Raw genomic sequence first — 21,574 nt, 5'->3', positions numbered from 1 at the left:
GTATATACAATGAGTATTCTTGAAAAAAGAATGAAACTGCAGAATAGAGAAAAAAATGTTCAATGTTATAAAATAAAAATATGTTCCTAAAAAGATAAATAAACCATTAAACTGGAAAGGTATGTTCTGCTTCAATTAACACTAATAAAGAAAATTCAGCATTGAGATATCAGCTAGTAAAGTTATTCAACTTTAAAAGTAGCAAATAATTTGAATCCATGTTTTGGACAAGCATGTGTTGCAGACTCTCTCCCTTGAATTCAGCCCTGAGATGCCACAGAAGCATCACATCCCAGAACCTAAGGTGGAGGAAACAGGAGAAAGACCTAAGAGGGCAGAAGACTCTTCCATTTCATTGTTGGGGAAGAAAATGGTAGCCTAGATTGGAAGAGGGACAGGTTCTACAAATGGAAAATTGGCTGGGGAGGTGATCCTTGCCTCATGTCTGTCTTCCACCACCTCCCCTGACATATAATACAGTTTAAGTAAACATCACTTAGAAATAATAGTATCCTGAGCTCAGATACTTGTTGTTACCCTGAAAGGTGGTGTCAATTGAAGCTGGAAAGGCAAGAGGCTAAATAGGCAATAGTCAAATTCTGTTTATAACCCCAGAGTTTCTCTCCCACCCTGAAAAACACATAGAGGGGCACAGGCTGGGGCCTGATGTCCTGTCCTTTCCCAGCTACACTTTATCAACTGATAGCCTCCAGGAGCATTAGCTTTCTGAGAAAAATCACAAAATTGAGACATGCAAATAAGCAGTTTAAAAAATAAAGATGCCTGATATAATAAACACAATGGTTGAAATAAAATACAGTTAACCCATGAACAATGTGAGGGTTAGGGGCACTGACCCCTTGCACAGTCAAAAATCTGCCCATAACTTTTCACTCTCCAAAACTTTACTATTAACCTATTGTTGACTGGAAGCCTTACCAATAACATAAACAGTTCATTAATACATGCTTTGTATGTTATATGTAATATATACGGAATTCTTACAATAAAGGAAGCTAGAGAAAAGCAGTTTTTAAGTTATTAGTTTTTAAAATCAGTACATTTTAATGGAAACAACTGAACCAAAAATCAGTCACAGAATTATGAGACCCATTACAACCAAGTTTAATGAGAAAAAAAATTATTAAGATCATAAGGAAAATAAAATAGTTACAGTATTTATTGAAAAAAAATCCACATGTAAGTGGACCTGCACACTTCAAACTCATGTTGTTTAAAGATCAGCTATATTCAGAAAATGTGCTGAATTGCAGAAAATGTGTTGAACCAAGAATGAACTAGCAAAATTCTATGCCAGTAGAAAGTAGAACAAGTTTCATAAAATTCTAACTGGAAAAATGTGTAACCCAAGAATTTTATACCCAGTTAAATTTTTCTTCCAGTCTAAAAATGCAATAGGTAGACATTCACAACATTTCAAGAGGTATAGCATTCACAAACATTTTTCAAAACATCAACAATAACCATTTATTCCATGAATTCCAGCCAACTGCAATATGAATAAAAAATGAAGCTCTCAAGATTTCTTGGGTCCCTTGAGTCAAATAGAAATGAAATTCAGAGTAAATAACTCATGGAATTGTGTTTAAGAGTGTAAATATTATCAACCTTGACAAAATGAAATAAAGTATATACTAGTTAATTTTTTTTTAAGTTAGAGGGGTGAAAAGTATAATAAATGTGCTAATTTACTCATTTTTCAAAGCAAAAATATGTAGTGGGGTTTCTTTTTAATGACCCAAATGCATGTATTTTATTTTCTTATTAAGTTTAGAGGTACCTTTTAGGACACCATACTCCCAGGGATAAAGATACTTTATTACTTCAGTAGTTTCTTCATTTAAAAATTGAAGTTATCTATAATTGGCATTTTTTAAAATGCCAACACACACACTGATATGGAATGATCACCCATATCATGGAAGAATACTACTATTTAATGCTCCTGTTTGAAGAAAGGGGGAAAAAAAGGCAGAGTAATACATACTTGTTTCCTTGTATTTTCATAAAATATTTAACAAGAGTGGTTGCTTCTGAAGAGAAAGACTTGGGATTTGGGGTCAGAGAGTCATATTTACTCTATTTCATACAAATTTGATTTTTTTAGTGTTTGTCTGCATGTTTCCATCGTTAAAGAAAAAAAAGAAAAAACTAACATAATAAAGAGGAAAGAAGAGGTGAGAAAGTAGAAACTGTACATGTGTTTGGCTATGACGAGGAACAAAAAATAGGAGCGTGTTTGGATGCTGATGTGAAGCATACTAGAGTGTGAAGGGACACAGGGTGGGTTCCCTGGAGAGTGAACAGAATGTTTATTAGAAAGTGCCCTTGGGACAAACACCTACAGAAGGGAGGAGGAGGCAGCAGGCGTAGGCAGAGGGAGAAGCTTAGCTGTGATGCAGGCCCACCATGCTTTGCCAACCCCAGAGAAAGTTCTGGAGTCCATTTGCCCTTCAGAGATATCTAGAGTTTGCTCGGATGACCAGACCCTTCCCTCTGCATCAGTCAGTGGATGGAGGCCACCTCAGGAAGGGGCCTGAACTTCAGCCCCTGCAGCCCTGGAGTGGCTGGCAGCTGAAGGCTCTGTGCTGACAGCACCCCAGGACCTGAGGCAGCATGTCCTTCACTGAGCGGGTCTGGGTGTCACATCATTGTCCACCATGGTGAGAGACTAATGACCCAGAACCAAGGAGGTGGGAAAAGAGAAATCCTTGAGGCGAGAACGGCTGGAATCCAGAGCACTAATGGGGATCACTCTGTGTTCGACTGGCCTGCAGCTTCCTGCACTGTGACAAAAGGAAAGGAGGAGGAGTTGGGGTGGGTGCTAGTCTGTGTAGAGTTTTGGTGGAAGGAAGGTGTAGACAATCCCATCAGCATCTATGTTCTCAAAGAAGATTTGAGAAACACTGTCTCTTGTGAGAGAGAAAGTAAGAAATACTTGTCTCTGGGATTGGGAAAGTGGGCCTCCCGAAGACATTTAGGAAAGGTGCAGGGTGCCTTTATTTACCCATAAGAAGTTTATGGTGGAAAATTAAAGCAGGACCACTCATCTCTAATGGTGGGATTTCCTCCAGCAACTCAGTGGCTCAGGCCAGGAAGGTTGAAGACAGGACTGGCCTTTAGGGATTTCCATTGCCAGGAGTATAATGGAGGAAGAGAGAGACTGAAGGCATTTGTAAGAGAGGAGTACAAATATAGACAGTGGCACTCAGGCTCAGAAGGGTTGTTTAACTTATTCAGTGTCATACAAACAGTACTTGGGAACCAGGTTAAGAAAAGTAATGCAGCCCTGGTATATCACATGTCAGGGTCCTGGCGGGAAAGATATGGCACACTTTGGGGAATTTGAGGTGAGTGTATGTAGTAAAAGAACTACTCACAAGTTGCTGGAGAAGGAGAGAACATACAGGAACAGCACAGTGCCTTGGAACTGGTAATGCGAGCTGTCCTTACCACCTTAGGCCTGAAGAGGTGAGGGAGACAGCCATTGAAGAAGCTGGTGACAGCAAGGCTGTGGGGAGACTACTTCCTGGGGAGGGCAGCAGCCAGCCTTTGATGACTCGGCCAGGAGGAAGCCTGGGGCATAAATTCCTCTCCCCCAGTCTCCCCACCATTCCCTGCTTCATTCGCCAAAGGCCCAGAGCAGGGTGTATGTGGATGAGGGATTTAAGATCAGCGCATGACCTTGACTCCTCAGGACACAAGTCACCAAACCAATCTGGGTATCAAATTGCTTTGATCTATAAAATAAGAGCAATCGTCCCTCTTCTGTGATTTGCAGAGGTTTACTCATACGTGGCAGCATTTACTGCAATGACACGTTGCGTACACACACGTGGGGAGGTGGGTGCAACTGAGGCTGGTAGGTCCTCGTTCCTCGTTCCCCTAGGCGCACCTGGATCTCAGCGCTGGGAAGCGCTTCTTTCCTCTCGGAGTCCTGCAAGAATGTCTAAGCCCCGCCGTCTGGCCAGCAGCGGCAGCCGCGGGGCTGGGCAAATGCCGTCCTCTGGCCAATAGCTCCCCGCGCTCTGAGTGGCTCCCTCGAACCCCGGCGGAGAAGGGGGCACCTCGGCCGCCTAGACACCCCGGAGATTTGGGCGGCCACATGAGTTCCGGGACGCTAGGGGGGTGCCGCATAAGCCCAAGTGGAGGGCTCTGCCCTGCGTGCGGAGAAAACCTGCTAGCGGCCGCAGCCCCCATCGTCGCCTCGGGACCCCCGGCAGCTAGCAGAGCGCCCCCTTGCGGGTGGGCATCGGAGCCGCGGCGGGGATCGCGGCCCTTCACCTCCCGCGGCTCCGAGGACGGTACCGGTTCGGGTGACCGGAACTGGGCTCCAGGCCAACGGCTCCGGCAGCCCCAAGAAAAGCAACCATCGCGGCCCCGCAGGGAGTAGTGGTGGGGTATGAACCAGAGACACGGTGGGTCACCAGGCGGCGCTGGCAGGGGGCAATAGCAGCTGCGGGCGCCTCCCTCCCTGAGCCCAGAATCAGAAACTTACCGCGAAAACATCGCTGGGATCTTTTGGTCCAAGTCTCCTATTTAACAGTTGGGGAATTTTAGGGCCAGAGAATGACGTGCCTGAAGTCACACAGCGGGTCGCTGACAGCAGGACCTGGGGTAAAAGGAAAAGGAGACGGTGGCCCTGTCCCTTTCTAAAGGAGAGGGCCTGCCTGCCGGATTAGAATTCTCAGAGGCCCCAGGTGAGCAATCCTCAACAAACCAAAATAAAACAAACCGTACAGGTGTGCTGGAGTTGAATTCGCTCTTTTCTAGATTTTCCGAGTGCAAGATTTTTCAACACTTATCAGAGGTAAACTTTTCTCCCAGTTTGGGTGAATGCGCTTTACTAAAGGCCAGGCTGGGGCGTGGGGGGGGACCTTGTACTGCAGAACAGGGATAAGTGCAGAGGCTCAAACTGGGTTTACAGTCAGTTTCGCCACCAGCTGTCTAGGGTTGAGCCTCAAGTTCCGCATCTGCATGGTGGAACGATGGGAGAGATGGTGTTTGCCAAGGGCAGCCGGCAGCGGATTTGGGGGCTCAACCTGGGGCTGGGGAGCGCAGCCTACAGACCAGCCAAGTGGGCGGAAGGGTCAAAGCGTTCCGCAGCGGCGCAGGCGTTGCTCCGCCGAGGCTTCACAGCCGGCGGGGTTCCGCTCAGGCTCCAAATGACCCGCGGACCTGGGGAGGCGCGCACCGCGAACGCCCCCATTGTTCTAGCTACTGGGGATTGAATGCACGCTGGGTGGACGCGGGCGGCGACTGGGCTCTGGGGTGCTCAGCTCTGCGGAACACTCCGGGCAATTTCCGATGCCCACGTCTTCGCTTTCATTCCCTCCCTCCCGTAACCTCCCGAGAAAAAAAAAAATCCTAAATATATCCGGCCTCCGTTTCTAATTGCTCACTTCCCCCCCACCCCCCATTTACACAAGACTTTGCTAACCCTCCGGACAAAGACCATTTTTATCAGGATTATCAAAATCACCGGGCCTGCAGTTAGCCACATGGGAGCCAAGATTCTCCTGAACACATACAAATCGTAAACCACTACCACCCTCCCCGCCCCCACAACCCACAAAAGTGAGTAAACTCATATGCCGCCTGAAGATCAAAGACAGTAACTTAATTTCCCCCCTAAATAAGGTGATTTTAAAGACACACCCTTCGCAGACACTAATGTTTCCCTCTCACATTTCCAAAATACAGAGTCGGGGTAATGGTCAGAAATATAGTCTCATGTTTCACAAGAAATAAATAAATAAATAAATAAATAAATAAATAAATAAATAAATAAATAAATAAATAAATAGGGATAAGTTACTTCTCTCGAAAAGCTAACACAACATCCCAAAGAAAAGCTGGAAAGAAATTCTCACTGCGAATATAAAAGGGGGAGGAAAATCTTTTAACTTATTTCCCCCTCAACAGTATCGTTGGAAAATGTCTTGGGCTCAAGGTAATTAGTTACAAAGAGGTCGCGCGGAGCCCAGCTCGGGTGCGTCGGTCGGGTGGTGACCGCTGGGTTATCAGAACCCTCTCGGGTCAACGCCGCCTTTCTAGCACAGTTTTGAACCTGAGGTGCTAACGGCCCACTGGCTTTGTCAGTGTTCTCCAGGCGCAGGGGACCCGGACCCGAGGTATGGCTTCGGGACTCAGGACCCTTGGGGACCTTTACTCAGGAAGAAAGCGAGAGCGAGCGGGGCTGGCGGCGGGGGCTAGCCTCCAACAGCCTACAGAGGGACCAGGGCTCAGGTCGCTTCCGCCGCGCCCACTTGCTCTGTTGGTGAAATGCAACGTATGCGGCGGTTCTCCTTGAGTCACCTCGTGAGCGACACGCAACCCCGGGGAGCGCCATGGGGTCGGAATCGGAAGGAGGGTTTTATCCCGGAACAGCGGGCAGCCGGGCGTCGGAGGCCGGCTGGCCCCGCTGGAGCCAGATTGCGGCATCGGAAACTTTCTGAACACCACTGGGATGAACTTGAAATCCTGAGCTTCCGAACTGCACGCGCAGTGGCAAGAATGCAGCAGGATGCAGCACCTTTCGCCTGCGCTTCCCCCAGCTAGCGGTTACAGTTCCTCCAGAGCTCAGCTCCTCAGCCCCCGCTTCCGCCCCCGCCCCGGGCGGATCATTTTTCTGGGAACAGGGGACAGCGACTTCGAGTGGACTTTTGACTATTAAATAAATGCAACTCAGTGATCGATTTGCTCCCAGTTTACGTTTGACTTAAAAAAGAATTGGTGGGGGAAAAAACAACATCTCATAATTAGTACAGCAGGTCAGCAAACCACACTGTCTCCTAAATGAAGGAGAATGTTGGCTTTATTATTTATTCAGGGAAAAGGGAAGATTGAACATTGTTTTAAACTTAACATCCCCAACAAATTCATATCCGGACTAAACTTTCTACACGTGACTTTCACATTCACTTTTCTACCAGGAACTTTTAACCAACCCTGTTAATTTCTCCCCCCTCCACCTTACCCCAGCGGTTTGGGAAGCTAGGGAAGATATTTTCCCTGAGGATAGTTTACACGGATCCCAGCTAACCGGCAGCCCCAGAGAGATCAACTCCCGGCAAAGAATAAGAACGAAAGCTTTTAAGAAAAAGAATAATAAACAGCGATTTCCAAATATGCTTTCCACTTGAACTTCCTAAACTAGTGCCTGTCCCGGAAAGGTAGCTCTCTGAGTCCCCGACGTGGGATGGGCTAGTTTGGGGGCTGCATGCATGTCCGGACTGACTCTCGCTCCTCCAACCCCCTCCCGACTGCACAACACACACACACACACACACACACACACACACACACACACACACACACACCACGAGCCCACCCACGAAACATCTGGATGGGGACTTGCGTCCTGACATATGGGCAACTACAGCCAAGGTTGGCTCCGGGAAGCGAGGAAAGGCGCGCGGTGCCGAAGTGCACCACTCAGTGGGGTCTGTCCCCTTCCAGCGCTGGGTCCCGCCAGCATCCTTCCTACCATCTGCTCCTGTCACCAGCCCCTGGCTCCACCCCCGCGATCCCGCCCCTTGTACTGCAGCCAATAGTAACCCCCGACCACTCTCCACCGCCCCAAACCCTTTCCACACCCCCACGTCCTGGTAGCTGGTTGGCTGCTGAACCCTCAGCGAAGCGGCTGTATTTGCGTGGTACTCCAGGTTGCTGGTAGGTGGAGTGACCTGTCACTCCTGGTGGCAGGGCCCGCCTACTCCACCTCCGTCTCAGACTCTTCCTGCGCAGTTCTCCTTCGCAGCCTCTGCGAGGAAGTGCCGGGGCTGCTCTCTGGCTCCATTCGCAGGGCTGCGAGGAGGCAGCCCCGGCGAGCGGCCGTGCGCACCGTCCGGAGTGGCCAGGAAGCGGGAGTGCAGCGTTCTTCTCTCGGTCCAGAGCGGGGCGTCGCGCCGCAGGAGCGGTCCGCGGGCTAGCAATTGCCGCCACCCGACTTTCGTGCCAGTTGCGGCTCCTCCCGGGCAACATGTCAAAAGCCGCCGCCGCTACAGCTGCCGCCGCCACCTGGGGAAGAACAGCAGCAGCAGGAGCAGCGGTGGCCACGGGCGCGCGGGGGCAATAAACCGCACCACCAGGCGTCCGAAAGGCCAAGGACCCCGCTCGGCGCTCACTGTTCCGGCGGGACCCGCGCCATGTGCTGAGCCATGCCCCTCGCAGCGCCCGCGGGCAGCGCATGGGGCAGCGTCTGAGCGGCGGCAGATCCTGCCTCGATGTTCCCGGCCGGCTCCTGCCGCAGCCGCCGCCGCCCCCGCCACCGGTGAGGAGGAAGCTCGCGTTGCTCTTCGCCATGCTTTGCGTCTGGCTCTACATGTTCTTGTACTCGTGCGCCGGCTCGTGCGCCGCCGCACCGGGGCTGCTGCTGCTGGGCTCTGGGTCCCGCGCCGCCCACGCCTCTCCAGCCCTGGCCACCGGTCCGGACGGGGCTTCTCCCAGGCTGCCGTTCCAGGCGGCTCCTGCCACCCCGTTGGCTGCGGTCAAGGAGACGGCCGACGGCGCCGCGAGCCAGGAGGAACAGAGTCCCGAGGCTCCGGACTCCTCCAACCCCATCTCCAGCTTTATTAGTGGGTCCGGGAGCAAGCAGCTGCCGCAGGCCATCATCATCGGCGTGAAGAAGGGTGGCACGCGGGCGCTGCTCGAGTTCCTGCGCGTGCACCCTGACGTGCGCGCCGTGGGCGCCGAGCCCCACTTCTTCGACCGCAGCTACGACAAGGGCCTCGCCTGGTACCGGTGAGTTTCCCCGCCGGGGGCAAGGGGCGCCAGCTGCGATCCATACGGGAGAAGAGGGCGACGTGGTGTGTGCTGGGGAAGTGACAGGGGTGCAGCTTTGAACCACTGGGCTCGGGGAGGGGCAGAGAACAAACGCGAGGCGCTGGCCAGCAGCGCTGAGAATCCCGCCCTAGAGCGGTACCCAGTGTGCGCCACCTCCGCCCCCCGCCTCGCTACAAACCATAGAAACTTCTCGAGGAGTTCTGGCAGCTCAATGGCCCACGATACCCTAGCATTAATCAGGAGAGCTCTCCTCAGAGGGGAGACAGCGACTGAGACAGCGCTCAGAGAAGCGCGCAACGCTCTAACTGCCGAGCTGTCTCAAACGAATCAATTCAGTGTCGCTCATATTGTCTTCTTCCTCTCCGCGTCCGGGACGTTCTGCGCCCCGCCGGCGGCGGTAGACCGGCCGCAGTAGACCGACTTTAAGAGCAGCTTCTGCTCCCCAGATGGATATGTAGGGATGGGAGTGACCGCATCCTATTCAGGCCGCAGGGAGTCTATACACTTTTTTGTTGCGGTACTCCTCCTCTCTGGAACCCGAACCCACAGAGGGGCAAACTCTTTTCGCTAGCGGGCAGCTCCGGCTGGGAGGGTAAACTGGGCGGGGTAACCCTGCGCCTCCGCCTGGCGGAAGGGTGGCCGCGGGCGGAGCGTGGAGCGGTGCTGGTCCCTGTCGGGCAAAGACTAGCACTGCAGCGGCGCGAGCGGCGCGCAGCTTTGAAGGTTTCCCGGCGCCTCCTGCGTGGCCCGTCAGTTTCCGCCTCCCGGGCCTGGGTGCTGGGAGGGCGAAGGCTGGACCTCGTGTCTCCGCGGGGCCTTTACACCTCGGGCCGCAAAGAATATTGGGGGCCCACTCATTAAGAAGTGTGGGTTGCCCTGGGGTCGCGGCTTCCGGAAACTTGGTTTTCGAGTAGCGTTGTGGGTCCGATTCCAAAGGGACAGCGGCTCCCGGGGTCATAATCACAACCTCCCGCAGCTGCGGGTCTTTGGGGTGAGCTGTTGGGTTGACCGAGCTTCCGGTGAGGCGCGGGTGGGCAGAGGGTGGGCAGATTCCCGCCTTGGGAAACCTAGTTGCCAACCAGGGGCCCGGCCCCCGGCCCCCACCCCTTTTGTCGGTCACCCCCCACACACACCCTCACAAGCAGATCTCCATTGACTCCTCGTCACCCCTCCAGGCCCAAAGAGCCTCCAAGAGGCTTGAGACTTCGGAAACCAAAGAGAAAAGTCGAAGCGAGCTCCACTCCCTGCCCCCACGCCCTCATAGTCCCCCAGGAGAGGATGGAAGATAAAAGGGGGCTGACCCAATGGATTAAAACCTCTCTCTTCCCAGCTTCGCCCTCCCCCTCTCTTTTGTCCTTCATGTTTTTATTATTGTCAGCAGTTGCCCAAGCCTCGAGGTTTAGCCAGCCGTGACAGTCACCCATCCCACCGTTCCCGGGTAGTGGACACCGGCTGTTAAAAATGGGGGTTCTGGAGTCGGACGCCTAGACTCTTGTCCTGGCTCTGGCAGTTCGCTAATGGGGCCAAGCCTCAGTGCTCTCCTTGGTGCATGGGATGGTGTGGTTCTCCGCAGGGAGCGGAGGCAGGAGTGCGCTGAGGCGCTCGGGTGTCTGGCTGGCACTTGGGGGGCTTCTCTAATTGTTAGCGATTGTCATGGATCGTGTTGTTATTACTTCTACCACCACTACCACTTCTGCCCCTCCTGGGATGCGGATCCCGGGTCCGCGGTGGCTGCCAATCACTAGCGCCCTTCCAGGTGGAACCCACCGGAGGCCGGAGGCGGCCCGGGGTTTCTTTTTAGATCCGACACGCGGGGGACCGGGCTGGGAGGAACTGGCAGGAAACTAACTGGATCCTTCACGTCAAGCGGTTTTAGAAGCACCTGGGGTAGACTGTGGAAATCCCCACAGGAAGATTCACGCAGCCTCTTAGGCGGCTGCCTTCCACCTGCTACGTTCCTTTTGATTGACTCAAAAACGCTGAATAAAGAAACGGAGTCGCTCTGGAAGCCCTCGCCGCGCGCCGGCCGCGGGGAGCGCAGCCGGGAGCCTCGGGCAGTGCAGGCGCCCCGGGGCGGCGTAGTTAGCCGGGCCGCTGGACGCGGGGGCCACGGGGGCTGGGCCCGGCCGCCGAAGGCGGGAAGTTCCTCAGCCTCGCGAGGCATCTCCCTAAAGTGAAGAGCCGGGCTGTCGGGGCCAAAAGGCCCAGGGCCCGCGGCGGTGACCCCGTGGACCCGGCTACGGAGGAGCAAACCGCTAGCACCGCCACTCGCCCCAAACTCCGCGCTCTCCGGCGGCTCCAGCCGCGCCGGGCGTGGCCACGGGATTAGTGGATTTTTTTTTTAAGGAAAAAACAGGTTAAATTCCCTTTGCTTAATTAAAAACAAATTAATTAGTGAAGAATAGTCTGGGTGTCTGAGCAAATGTATGGACTTAGAATTATTTTGAAGGCAGCCGTTTTAATGTTGAACAGCCACACCCGGAGGAGACGCCTGACCCAGAAACCTTTTGCTGAAATCCCGGGCCCGAGGAGCACGCTCCGCAGCCTCCACGGGGCCAGGCGCTGCTGCGCTCCCGAGTTTCATCTCTGTTGTATCTCCCGCGCCGCCCTTACCGGCAGGCAGCAGATTGGAGACGGGCACAAACAGTAATTAACCTGAGAGGATTGCAGTTCAGACACGTGGTTAAAACAAGTCCTCATAACGAGAAAATACTAAGAGAGAGGGGAGACATTTTGAAAGCATTTAGACATTTTGAAGGCATTAATCTGTAGTCCTGGATGATTGAACCCGAGGGTCAGCATCGTAATCCGTCGGAGAAGGCGATTTTGGCTGTGTCTTTGCGAGTCGTTAATGTGTTTAATCGGTTGGTATACAGCCCTGCTCGTGGCCTACCCTGACTGGGTGCATTTGCAGGAAGTCAAGGAAATTGACTGTAGTTCCTTCCACTGTCACCCTTAGCCAGAAGAGGAGGGATAGTGGTGGTAATGGAGCCCGCCGTGGTGGCGACTCAGAGCTTACCTCGCCACCGGCCTGAGAGAGCGGGAGCTTGTCCGCTGCCTCATCTGCACAAAAATCAAACGCGCTGGTACTTGAGGCCCATCTACTGGAACCCGGGTATGTTTTAGTCTGGGTTTAAGACCCTTGTGGGTTTACTTTTCCAGTTTATTATCCAGCTGTTTTTCTCGAATCAGGCCTCCCAAACTTATCAGGTGCTGGTGAGCAGCCCAAGAAGTGACTTATCGGGACTTTTGGTGGAACTGGCCTTTACTTTCTGTTCCAGGTTGTGATGGTGTTGGAGAACGCTGGGGTGTGGTTCTGGAGAACCTCACCCATGCCAGCTTGGGGAAAGCACACACCCTGTATTTAAGCTCTGAATATGGATTGAAGCTTCAGTTATATAGCTAAGTTCTTTAATAAGTTTCTCTTTTTGGTTTGGCATAAATTTGGTAGATTTTCACAAATTTTAATGACCTCAGTTTAGGAATTAAGTTAGCCAAATACTGTGATTGTTAATTTTTATATAGAAATATGCCTTAAACTTTACAGTGGCAGAAACTCCTTCCCTGCCTTGCCTTTTCTTTCTGTTTTCGGTTGTACAAAATAAGCTGACACTTGAATGCTATGGCCACATTTTTTACAAAGTGGAGTGTGTGTGTGTGTGTGTGTGTGTGTGTGTGTGTGTGTTAATGTTGGTAGCTAACACTTACTGAATGTTTTCCCAATGTGCCAGGCACTGTTTCAAGTTTACCGGCTTAGCAAATTTAATCTTCATTACAATCCTGTGAAGTAGGAACTTTTATAGATGAGACAACACAGGCACAGAGAGGTTAAGCAATTTGCCCAAGGTCCCTCAGCTAAAAAGTGGCAAAGCTAATATATCAACCCAGGCAGTCCTACTCCAAAGGTCTCTCTGCTATGCTTCATTGCTTAAGGGACCAAAAACATGACGTTGGTCATATATCATGAGTTCAAAACTGGGTTTGCTTTAAAAGAGTTTGAGTATTCTGATGTAACCTCTAGTGACCTCAGTGTGGATGGCTCACTTTGTCATTCACTTTAAAAGAATGTCAACTCTAGAACAGGCTAGCTGCTATGTCCGAAGTTGGTTTATGACTAAAGTGAGAATTTCATCATTATGGCAGTTTTGTTTCTGTGCCTGCACTGGATAGTTAAAGTCAAAGGAATCATTAAAACGACAAAAATATCCCTCAAGTATAAAGTCTGAGAAAACATAGGGAATATCCTGTAATGTACTGGGAATAGATTTATTCTCTCCCATCCCCCCCTTTTAAGGCTGGGAGGTATGAGAGGATATAGGGTTAAAAGATGTTTCAAAACTTCTTGGAAGAACTTTATTCATTTAAAAGAAGTGCAGTGCCCCAAGTAAAGACTGAAAACTTGTACTTATCAACAAGAAGACAATTGTAATTAACACTTTGAGTAGATTTCTTTAGAATTAGATTTTAAAACCCAGTAACTTCAGAAAATCTCTCTTGAAAACTAATAGCTGAAAATAGCAACTTTTCCTACATTTTTAATTTCATAAATGCTGAGAAAATTAATCTCTCCCCTATTTTCCTAGTCTATTTCTAAAAACTTGGTGGCAAAGACTGTCTTCACTAAGGGAAATTTGAGATAAGATCTGATTGTGGATAATCCTTTTTGAAGTAATTGCACTTTCTCAGTCCTGGAGTTTAAACCAAGTATGTAACTCACTTCAAGCTCCTGGGTGAAGATCAAAAATCTACATTTATATGCAACAATTTGAAATACAAACCGTCATGTTACAAAGCTGTCAAGATTTGTTAGCAAGACAGTGTAGCATGTGTCGAACTCTGTTTTTAATTAGGCACCTAAATTAGACCATAAAATGGTTGATTAATCTTTTACAAGTTGAGGGGGAAATGTAACATAAATTAACCTAATCATAAGTGTTTTCCCAGATGCTCTCAGTTAATAAAATAGTCAATATTTAATAGCAAACTATTTGTTTTAGATAAATAAAATGCTGAAATGTATGAATTAAATTACACTTATTATCTTCTAAATGATGTTATTATTGAACAAGTCTCTAAAAATTAGATTGCGGCCCATGTCTTAAAAAAAGATTATCAAAATAGAATGCTACAATTTGACTAAACTGACTAGATTTTCCTTTTTTAATGGAGCCTGATTATTAAAAGTTTGCAATTTAATATAAACTAATATTCATAAAAGACATTTCCAGCTAAAGTTATATTATTTGAAATTTTAAAGTGATTTGTTACAGCCTGCTTTTCTAGTTCTGTGTTTCATTTTTGTGTGAAGAAATACTTTTAGCTATTTTTAAAAACCAACTTGTCACAAAAACCTCATTCCAACAATGTATGCTGATTTACCTTTTTGTTTAAAACATGTTGTTAGGAACAAGGTTTTCTGATTATAAGATGAACTTTTGAATCACTAAAATTATTTAGAATTAAAAGTGGACCAAGAATTTAAAAAACCAACAAACCCACCAATCAGTGTTATGAATCGGGGAAGTAGCATTTATTTAAAGTTTCAGAGCTGAAATACTACGTGCCTATGACTGCTTGCTTGCCTACTGCCTGCTTTCTATGTCAGTAGTTTCTGAATACTTTATGTTCTCACTCTATGAACATGGAAATTAAGTTGATTGACAGAAACACAAAATGTCCACTTTAAAGGCAGAGCATAATGAGCATTTCTTTTGCTGTGAATAGAGTTAGTTTCCAAATAGGGCGCTACCTCTCTCATTTAACAGTCTGTGATTTCAGTCAGTAAGGGACATTTCAGTCCTAGGCTGTTGGGATAGTCAGGAATCCCAGCAAAATGAATTCCCCAAGTATGTGGCATATTTTCAAGGGTAATGAATACAATATGCTGCCTACCTCAAGTGAAAACATTTACCATGACCAAAAAGAAATGAGAGACCGATATCTTTGAAAACTACTTATAAACTACTTGTAAGTAAAGCATAAAACTTTTTTTAATATTTAAAACATTACCTTGTTAGAACTCTCATGTTCCTCTTCAACTATACCAAAATAAAATTCACAGCAAATAAAACTGATGTTAGTGTATGTTAACTTTTCTTTCTGATTTTAGATTTGGGGGAAAAGTTAAGGATGTGAGGAGCAGTTACCAGTTTAATAACATGATAATAAATAATTTTCATTGCAGCCAAGAGGCTCTGTGTTAAAATACTGCTAATGCTAATAAAACTCCCATTAATTTTCTTTGCACATAAGAGTGATTAATAATTTCCTTTATGTTATATCTATATCTGAAATTCTTCCTTTAAAATGCCCACTTCTGTGACTGCAAATATATTAAAAATAGCATAACTTACTTGGTCATTCAGAAAATTTACTTCAATGTGTCATGGATGAAGCATGTTTAAATAGCAAAGCTGTACTGCAATTTGTTCTCCTAGAGAACTGCTTTTAAAAGTTATGAGTGCAGATCTGTGCAGACAGAGCTGGTTAAAGAGTACTGCCAGAGAGTTTGTATTTTCTAGTCATTATAAAGTTATATGTGTATAGACACACATTCACGGTGACTTTAAGTTGCTAAATTAGTAACAGAACAGATAAGCTCTTGGAATAAAATAGTTTTCTTCTAAATATAGCAAATGTGTTAAAATAAAACTCAGGTTTAACATCAAGTCAATTGTATTGGCTAGACCGTTTCTTGCCAAGAGATCAGTGCTTTTAAACACTCTTGGGCAGAACATGAATGATTCCACGTGCGTTCATCAAGTAACTTGGCCGCGGGTGATTTAGAATTCCTGTTTTCCTCCAAATTTTTGTCCAACACTACTTAACATGGTTACACTTGCTTGGAAACCCATAAAATACTGAATGATTGTTCTGAGCAATATGAGACTTGGGACAACAAATGGAGATTGGAAAAAAAATACTGGGAAGGGAAGTGAGAAGCAGCAGATTTTTCGCGCACACTCTTGATTTAATGCATGGGGGGCAGGAGGAAAGGTGTGGTGACAGAAGTGTCCAACATGGCCCCAGATAGGCCTCTGCCCTTGCTACGTGTCTGTCCCTTTCTGGCAGCTGGAGGAACGTTCGCGTACACCTCTCGTTCTGGAGGTGGCCTATCGCGCAGCCAATGGCAGAGAAAATGGCTCCGCGGCTGGCCGGCCTCGGGGATCAGTCAGCACGGTCCCTGTGTCGCGTGGGATTGCTGCATCTGGTCCGAGGACCGCTGAGCCCAGGAGACAGATGGCCGCGCTTCCCTGCGTTGGGGGCGTGGCCGGCGGCCTGGCCCGGGGCTGCCCCTCCGCCCCTCTGCCCCGCGGGTTGCCGGCCGCAGCCACGTGACCAGCGGGAGCCTGGCGCTCGGGCCTCACCTGTTGGGCTGAGCCTAGCGTAGCGGCCTGCGCTTGCAGTGGGCGGAGCCGGCGGAGCCGGCCCCGCGCTGATTGGTCGGAGGGGCTGCCGGTAAACCAATGGCGTCCCTCCTGCGTCATAGCTCGGTCCAGAGGGGCTGGCGGAGCTGGCCGGTCGGGCGCTGGCCGGGGCAGGCTTCCCTGGCTGCTCTGCGCTCGGTCGGTGCAGCTGAGTTAGTTCTGAACCGTCGTCGCTTTCCGAGCCAAGTTTATCAGCTGATCTATTTTATTCCTTTCCTTTCTTTGTCTTTTCTAAACCCTCCTACACAGGTGTCCCTGCCTTGTGGAGGGGAGGTGTCTTTTCTTTGAATGTTTGCCTCTGTTGGGCAGAGCAGTAAGGAGAGTCAGACTCGCCCTCCCTGAATCCGTTGCTGCTGGGACTGGACCTGAATGAATGAATTCGTCAGAGCCGGACGAGAAACTTTGTCTTTTAAGGGGCCTTATTTTGGGGCAGGGAAAAGGATGCGGTTGCGCTCAAGGCAGTAAAACAATTGAGTCAGTTTTCAACCAGCACGTATCTGTTCTTTCTCCCTCTCGCCCCCCGCCCCCGAACCCTCACTCCTTATCCTTTTCTCCGTGGGAAAGTAACATATTATCCTCCCTTCACCCAATTCTGTAATGGGTGCATAAAATGAGATTCAGCAAATTAGTAGATAACCCAAAATAGTTTCATTTCCCTAATGTGGCCCGTTAAATTACAGGATAAAGAGAAAGGTGGGAAAGATTCTGAAGGAGAGGAGGGAAAGGAAAAGGCAGGTGACTCAAGCTCCCTTCCGATTCTTGAATCTTCGATTCTTGAATCTTCGCTTCACTGAGACATGCTGGTTCTCCCCAGCACTTCTCTGCTGCTCCCCAAGTGCCCCTGGAAGGCACACATTCCCCTGTCGCCCTCCTTCCCTCAGTCCCTATGACCACAATCTGCAGCTGTCCCCTACGCATAGGGAGAAGGAATGGCTCCCCTTAGGGCATCCTGGAAGCCCCTTTCTGCTCCCCCAGCCTGCAGAGTGGGTAGAAAGGGGTTTTGGGGCCCTGACGAGCTCACGCTCCCCTCGTGCTGTCAGGTGGAATCACAGCATGAAAAATGCCTCCACTGAGGATGGGATTTCCACGGTGCCACTGAGAATTCTGTTGCAGATTTGGAGGAGGCAACTTTGTTTTCTGGAAGGTTTTGCTGAGATGCAAGAGATGACCTGTATTTAAAGGTCAGGAAGCTGACATAGGACATTGGTCCTTGCTGCAGGAGATGTTGAAACGATCAGGATTTGGTCCACATATCCATTAAAGTAGTCTCCCCAGGGAGAGAACACACTGAGCCAACAGTTAGAGAACAGTAGTTCTCCAGGGGATCACTCCGGGTGTCTTCCCCAGCTGAAAGGCCTCTCCTTCCCCCTTCCTAGCCTCTGGCTGGAAAGTTCTGGTCTAGCCTAGCCATTCATTCCTATTGATGTGTGCTGTTCTTTGGGTCCCTGGTGCCCTCCCGTCTGATTGTTCCAGTCTCCAGGCACTTAGCATATGCTAGTGCTGCCAGTTAACACAGATACACAAAGAGGTAAACATCCTGTTCCCAGCCAAGAGCTTTCACGAAGCTTGGGAAGCCCCAGGCGGGTGTGTAGGGGCGGGGGAGGGAGAGTAAAGTAGGGAAGCTGATCATTACTCTGTCATTGACCTGAAATATTCAATGGAGAAAGTGAAAGGTGACTATTTTAAGTCTTTTTCTATAGTTAATGAATAATACATTTTTATAAATCATGTTGGCCTATTTTTTCACTTACCTAACAAAGATTTATTGAGTACTTTTTAAATATATTTATTTTTGAGAGTAGTTTTAAGTTCACAGCAAAATTGAGCAAAAAGACTTACCATTGATAAACCTATGATGACACGTTATTATCATCCAAAGTCCATAGTTTACATTGGGGCTCACTCTTGAGGTTGTACATGTTATGGCCTTTGACAAATATGTAATGGCATATATCCACCATTATAGTATCACCCAGAATATTTTCACTGTCCAAAACATGTCCCGTTGAGTAGTTTTATCAAGTGCTATTCCAGGCAGCACTTGAGGTACTGAGGAAGTACAAGAGACATGAACTTGACCTTGAGGAGCCTGTTTTAGTCAGTGAACTAAAATCTACAGGTTCAAAGAGGTCTCAAAGCAATTTACACACTGATATAAACAAATCATTAGTCCTGCCGAATCACTAATAAATCTAACAACCATTTGAAGGGGAAGAGGAAGCACGTGGTAAAACAGTACAAATCAAGAAATGTGACTTTATATTTTACTTTTCTGGAGCTTCCAAAGAGAGCTAAGGAGGTAAGAGAGGGGATGTCACTCTGTACTGCAGTAGGAAAGTATTTGAGAGCCTGCTGTGGGCAAGTGAGTGGCCGGTGCTCATTTCATCTTAGCAGTGGTCCTTCCTGTGTGATTTCCCCCATTTATTTTGCAGAGGAAGAAAGGGAAGCTCACAGAGGTAGCCGAAGCTGTATCTATGGGGTGTCTCAGGCTCTTGAACCCAATGCCCTTCTGATTCCACAACTCACAGCTTCTACACAGGGCTGAAATTCAACATGATCTTCCTTCTGGACCAGTTGAAGCCATTTCTTTTGTTGTTTCTTTCTTCCCAAAGACACAAACCCTTCCACATAAAACTATCCCCAAGATTATATATTTTTTCCTCTCTCTGTCCCTATCCCTGTGGTTCTCACACTCACTCCTCAGCCCCATCTGTTGCAATGATATATGCATTGATGGTGCCAACCTTCATGCACGTCACTCATGCACCAACCTGTCACTTTAGCATCATCCCTGTTGCCCTTGCTCCCGCGATAAAATCTGTACATTTGACGCTCCCTTTCTCACTGCAGCCTCCTTCCATTTCCTCCTTTGCCAGCGTATCTCTTCTCTCTCACCTATTCCTTGAAGCTGCCCACCACACCCATGCCGCCCACATTCTTAGTTCTCAGGATCACAGTAAAACCTGCCGCACTCAACCTCTGTGGCTCTTTGCTTCCTTACTGCATCCTTGGCTAACACCTAAACACCCTTGCCCCACCCTTTGGAGACACCCTGTTTTGTACCATCCCTGGCAGTTGTGCAGGAAACGGTCTTGTCATAGAACACACCTGGCCAACCCTGAGTTATGTGTTTATAACTTGGGCCTTACTCTGCAACTTAGCCCTGTTGGTCACTACCCCTTACCCATGCCAGGACCCGTGGTGTGCACTGGCCCTTCTGGATGTCATCCTCTGCCTTCAAGTACTGGTTCACAGAACTCCTTCCACATAGGGAACAACTCCAGCAAGATCTCAGCGTCTGTAACAATACCACTCTCTTAACCACTTCTCAACATGCCTTATTTCTACTTTTTTCCCAAGACTTCCCTCCATCGTTTCTAAGAAGGATTGTGTTCTCTCTTTTCTGTATTATTTGAAGAACATCCCAGAGATCATATTACTTTATCTATAAATCCAGCCTGTGGGATTTTTTTGGACAAATTTGCATTCACATACCTATTTTAAAAAGTGTAAAAATCAGAAGTGTGCAGCCTGATGAATTTTCACAAAGTGAGTATACCCACGTAACAGCAGTTCAAAAACCCCGAAGCCACTCTCTTGTTCCCTTCTGATCACAGTCTCTGTCCCAAGGATAACCACTATCCTACCTTTTACCACCATAGATTAATTATACCTGTTATTGAACTTACTGTAAATGAAATCCTAAGTGAATATTTATAGGTTTTTAAAAATATGTGGATTCATTTCAAATATTGACAGATTCAGAGATTTCACAGACAAATCCAAATTTTCTGCTTTTTTTTATAAAGGAGCTGACAGTACGAGGCCTGCCTTCCTCGTAGCAGCAACTGGTTGGAGCTAGAGAACAGCTGTGCCTGGGCATGAGGGGATGTCCTCTCTTGTTTGCCACAGTCCCCACTGCTCCTTATTGTTTCACACTTGTTACCTGCCTTGTTCCAGGTCTAGGTCTGGGTCACTGCCAAACAGGATGGGGAGCTACAAACTGTTTTCCCTTTTCTCTCAGGTACACACTATTTCAGGATTGAATTTCCATTTATCATGGACATCCTTGTTAGATTTTGAAATTAGTCTTCCTTTTACAACTCTGTAGAGACCCTGGGAGAGGCTGTAGAGAGGTCTGCTAGCTGGATGCCAGTTAGAAACAGAATCACCGTCATAAAATCATTTTCAATGATATGCTTCTCTGACTTTTAATACTTTTTGTTTGTTTCTTTAACCAGCTCTTCTTCTGCCCCCAACTGGTGTCAGCTTTTTGCTATGGATACTTTGTGACCTTGAGCCTGTCACTTTATCTTTGGTGTCAGCATTCTCAAGTGTACAATGGAGATGGGCCCATCAGTGCTTCCTGAACCGGTGTTTCACAAACTGGTGCAGGACCACATTTTCCCCAATCTATTGTGGACCCAGGTGTTGTCCTAGTGCGCATGACTAGTACACACCTTGTGCCATTTGCCTTCAGCCACACAATTTGTAACACCTACCCTGGTCTGTACTCTGTCCATTGATCAGAGCTCTGGATGATGGAACAATGTCAAATTACTTACAGTAGCTTTAAATACTTACTCTCGGGTTTTGTATTTATCTCCTTGAAGACAGTTTGCAGGTAGTCTGCAGACCACCCTTTGAGAAGCACTCTCCTAAGTGTTTTAGTGAACAAAAAGTTATAGAAAGATCAGTAAGTAATTTGTAGAAAAAATGCTTCCCTGTTAGCATATTGAAGGCCCTGAGAAGTAGTATAGTTCAAAACAAAACAGAACCAAGAATCTGTTTAATTTTGTTCAAGTTTCCCTTGAGTACAAAATCGTTTTTTCATTCAATACCTACTGATAACCTAAGGAGTTGTGTTTGTCTGGATGCCAGTTTGGGGCAGTTAGCAGAGCAGGTCTCCAAGGTTTCTTGCAGTTCTAAGAGTTCGATCCCCTGACTCTGTCTGTGCTCTCTCTGTCCACCCTTGGAATGCAGTTAGACTCCATACTTCTCCCACTTGTGACATCATTTCCAACCCAGTGTGCCTGCACCCCCTGTGCTCCCAGGATGATTGTACAGAAAGAGGAGAGAAGGAGAAGTGGAGTCTCAGTAAATCAGGGACCCTGGGCAGAAATTTGCGGAGGCTGAGAAGGATTTCACGTTCAGGCTTGCTGCAGACATCTTGAGGAGGCTTCCACTTGCTGTTCTGCCCTAAGCAGGCTAATTGCTGGTTCAGCTTTCCTCCAAGGAGCTTATGTCTGTTTTCAAAAGTAAGTGCTCCTTGGGCTCTGAGCTGTTTACAGAGCAAGATGTCTGATGGTGTTGGAAACGGGCAAAGCTTTTTTCTACCG

The 21,574-nt window shown here is 48.1% G+C and overlaps 1 protein-coding gene across 1 annotated transcript in view; it reads left to right on the top strand.

Annotated features, from left to right (window-relative positions):
* Positions 1 to 7,779: 7,779 nt before the first annotated feature.
* The window catches only part of HS3ST3B1 (heparan sulfate-glucosamine 3-sulfotransferase 3B1), a 42,709-nt gene continuing 28,914 nt past the window's right edge, over positions 7,780 to 21,574 (top strand). The window contains exon 1 of the mRNA XM_081028061.1: positions 7,780 to 8,766. Coding sequence (XP_080884187.1) covers positions 8,213 to 8,766 — 554 coding nt within the window. The 5' untranslated portion in view covers positions 7,780 to 8,212. The remainder of the gene's footprint in view (positions 8,767 to 21,574) is intronic.

Source organism: Rhinolophus hipposideros (genome assembly GCF_964194185.1).
Source record: "Rhinolophus hipposideros genome assembly, chromosome: 20".
Taxonomy (NCBI): domain Eukaryota; kingdom Metazoa; phylum Chordata; class Mammalia; order Chiroptera; family Rhinolophidae; genus Rhinolophus; species Rhinolophus hipposideros.
The sequence above is the reverse complement of the archived record's forward strand: the minus strand, read 5'-3'. Positions and strand labels throughout refer to the sequence as shown.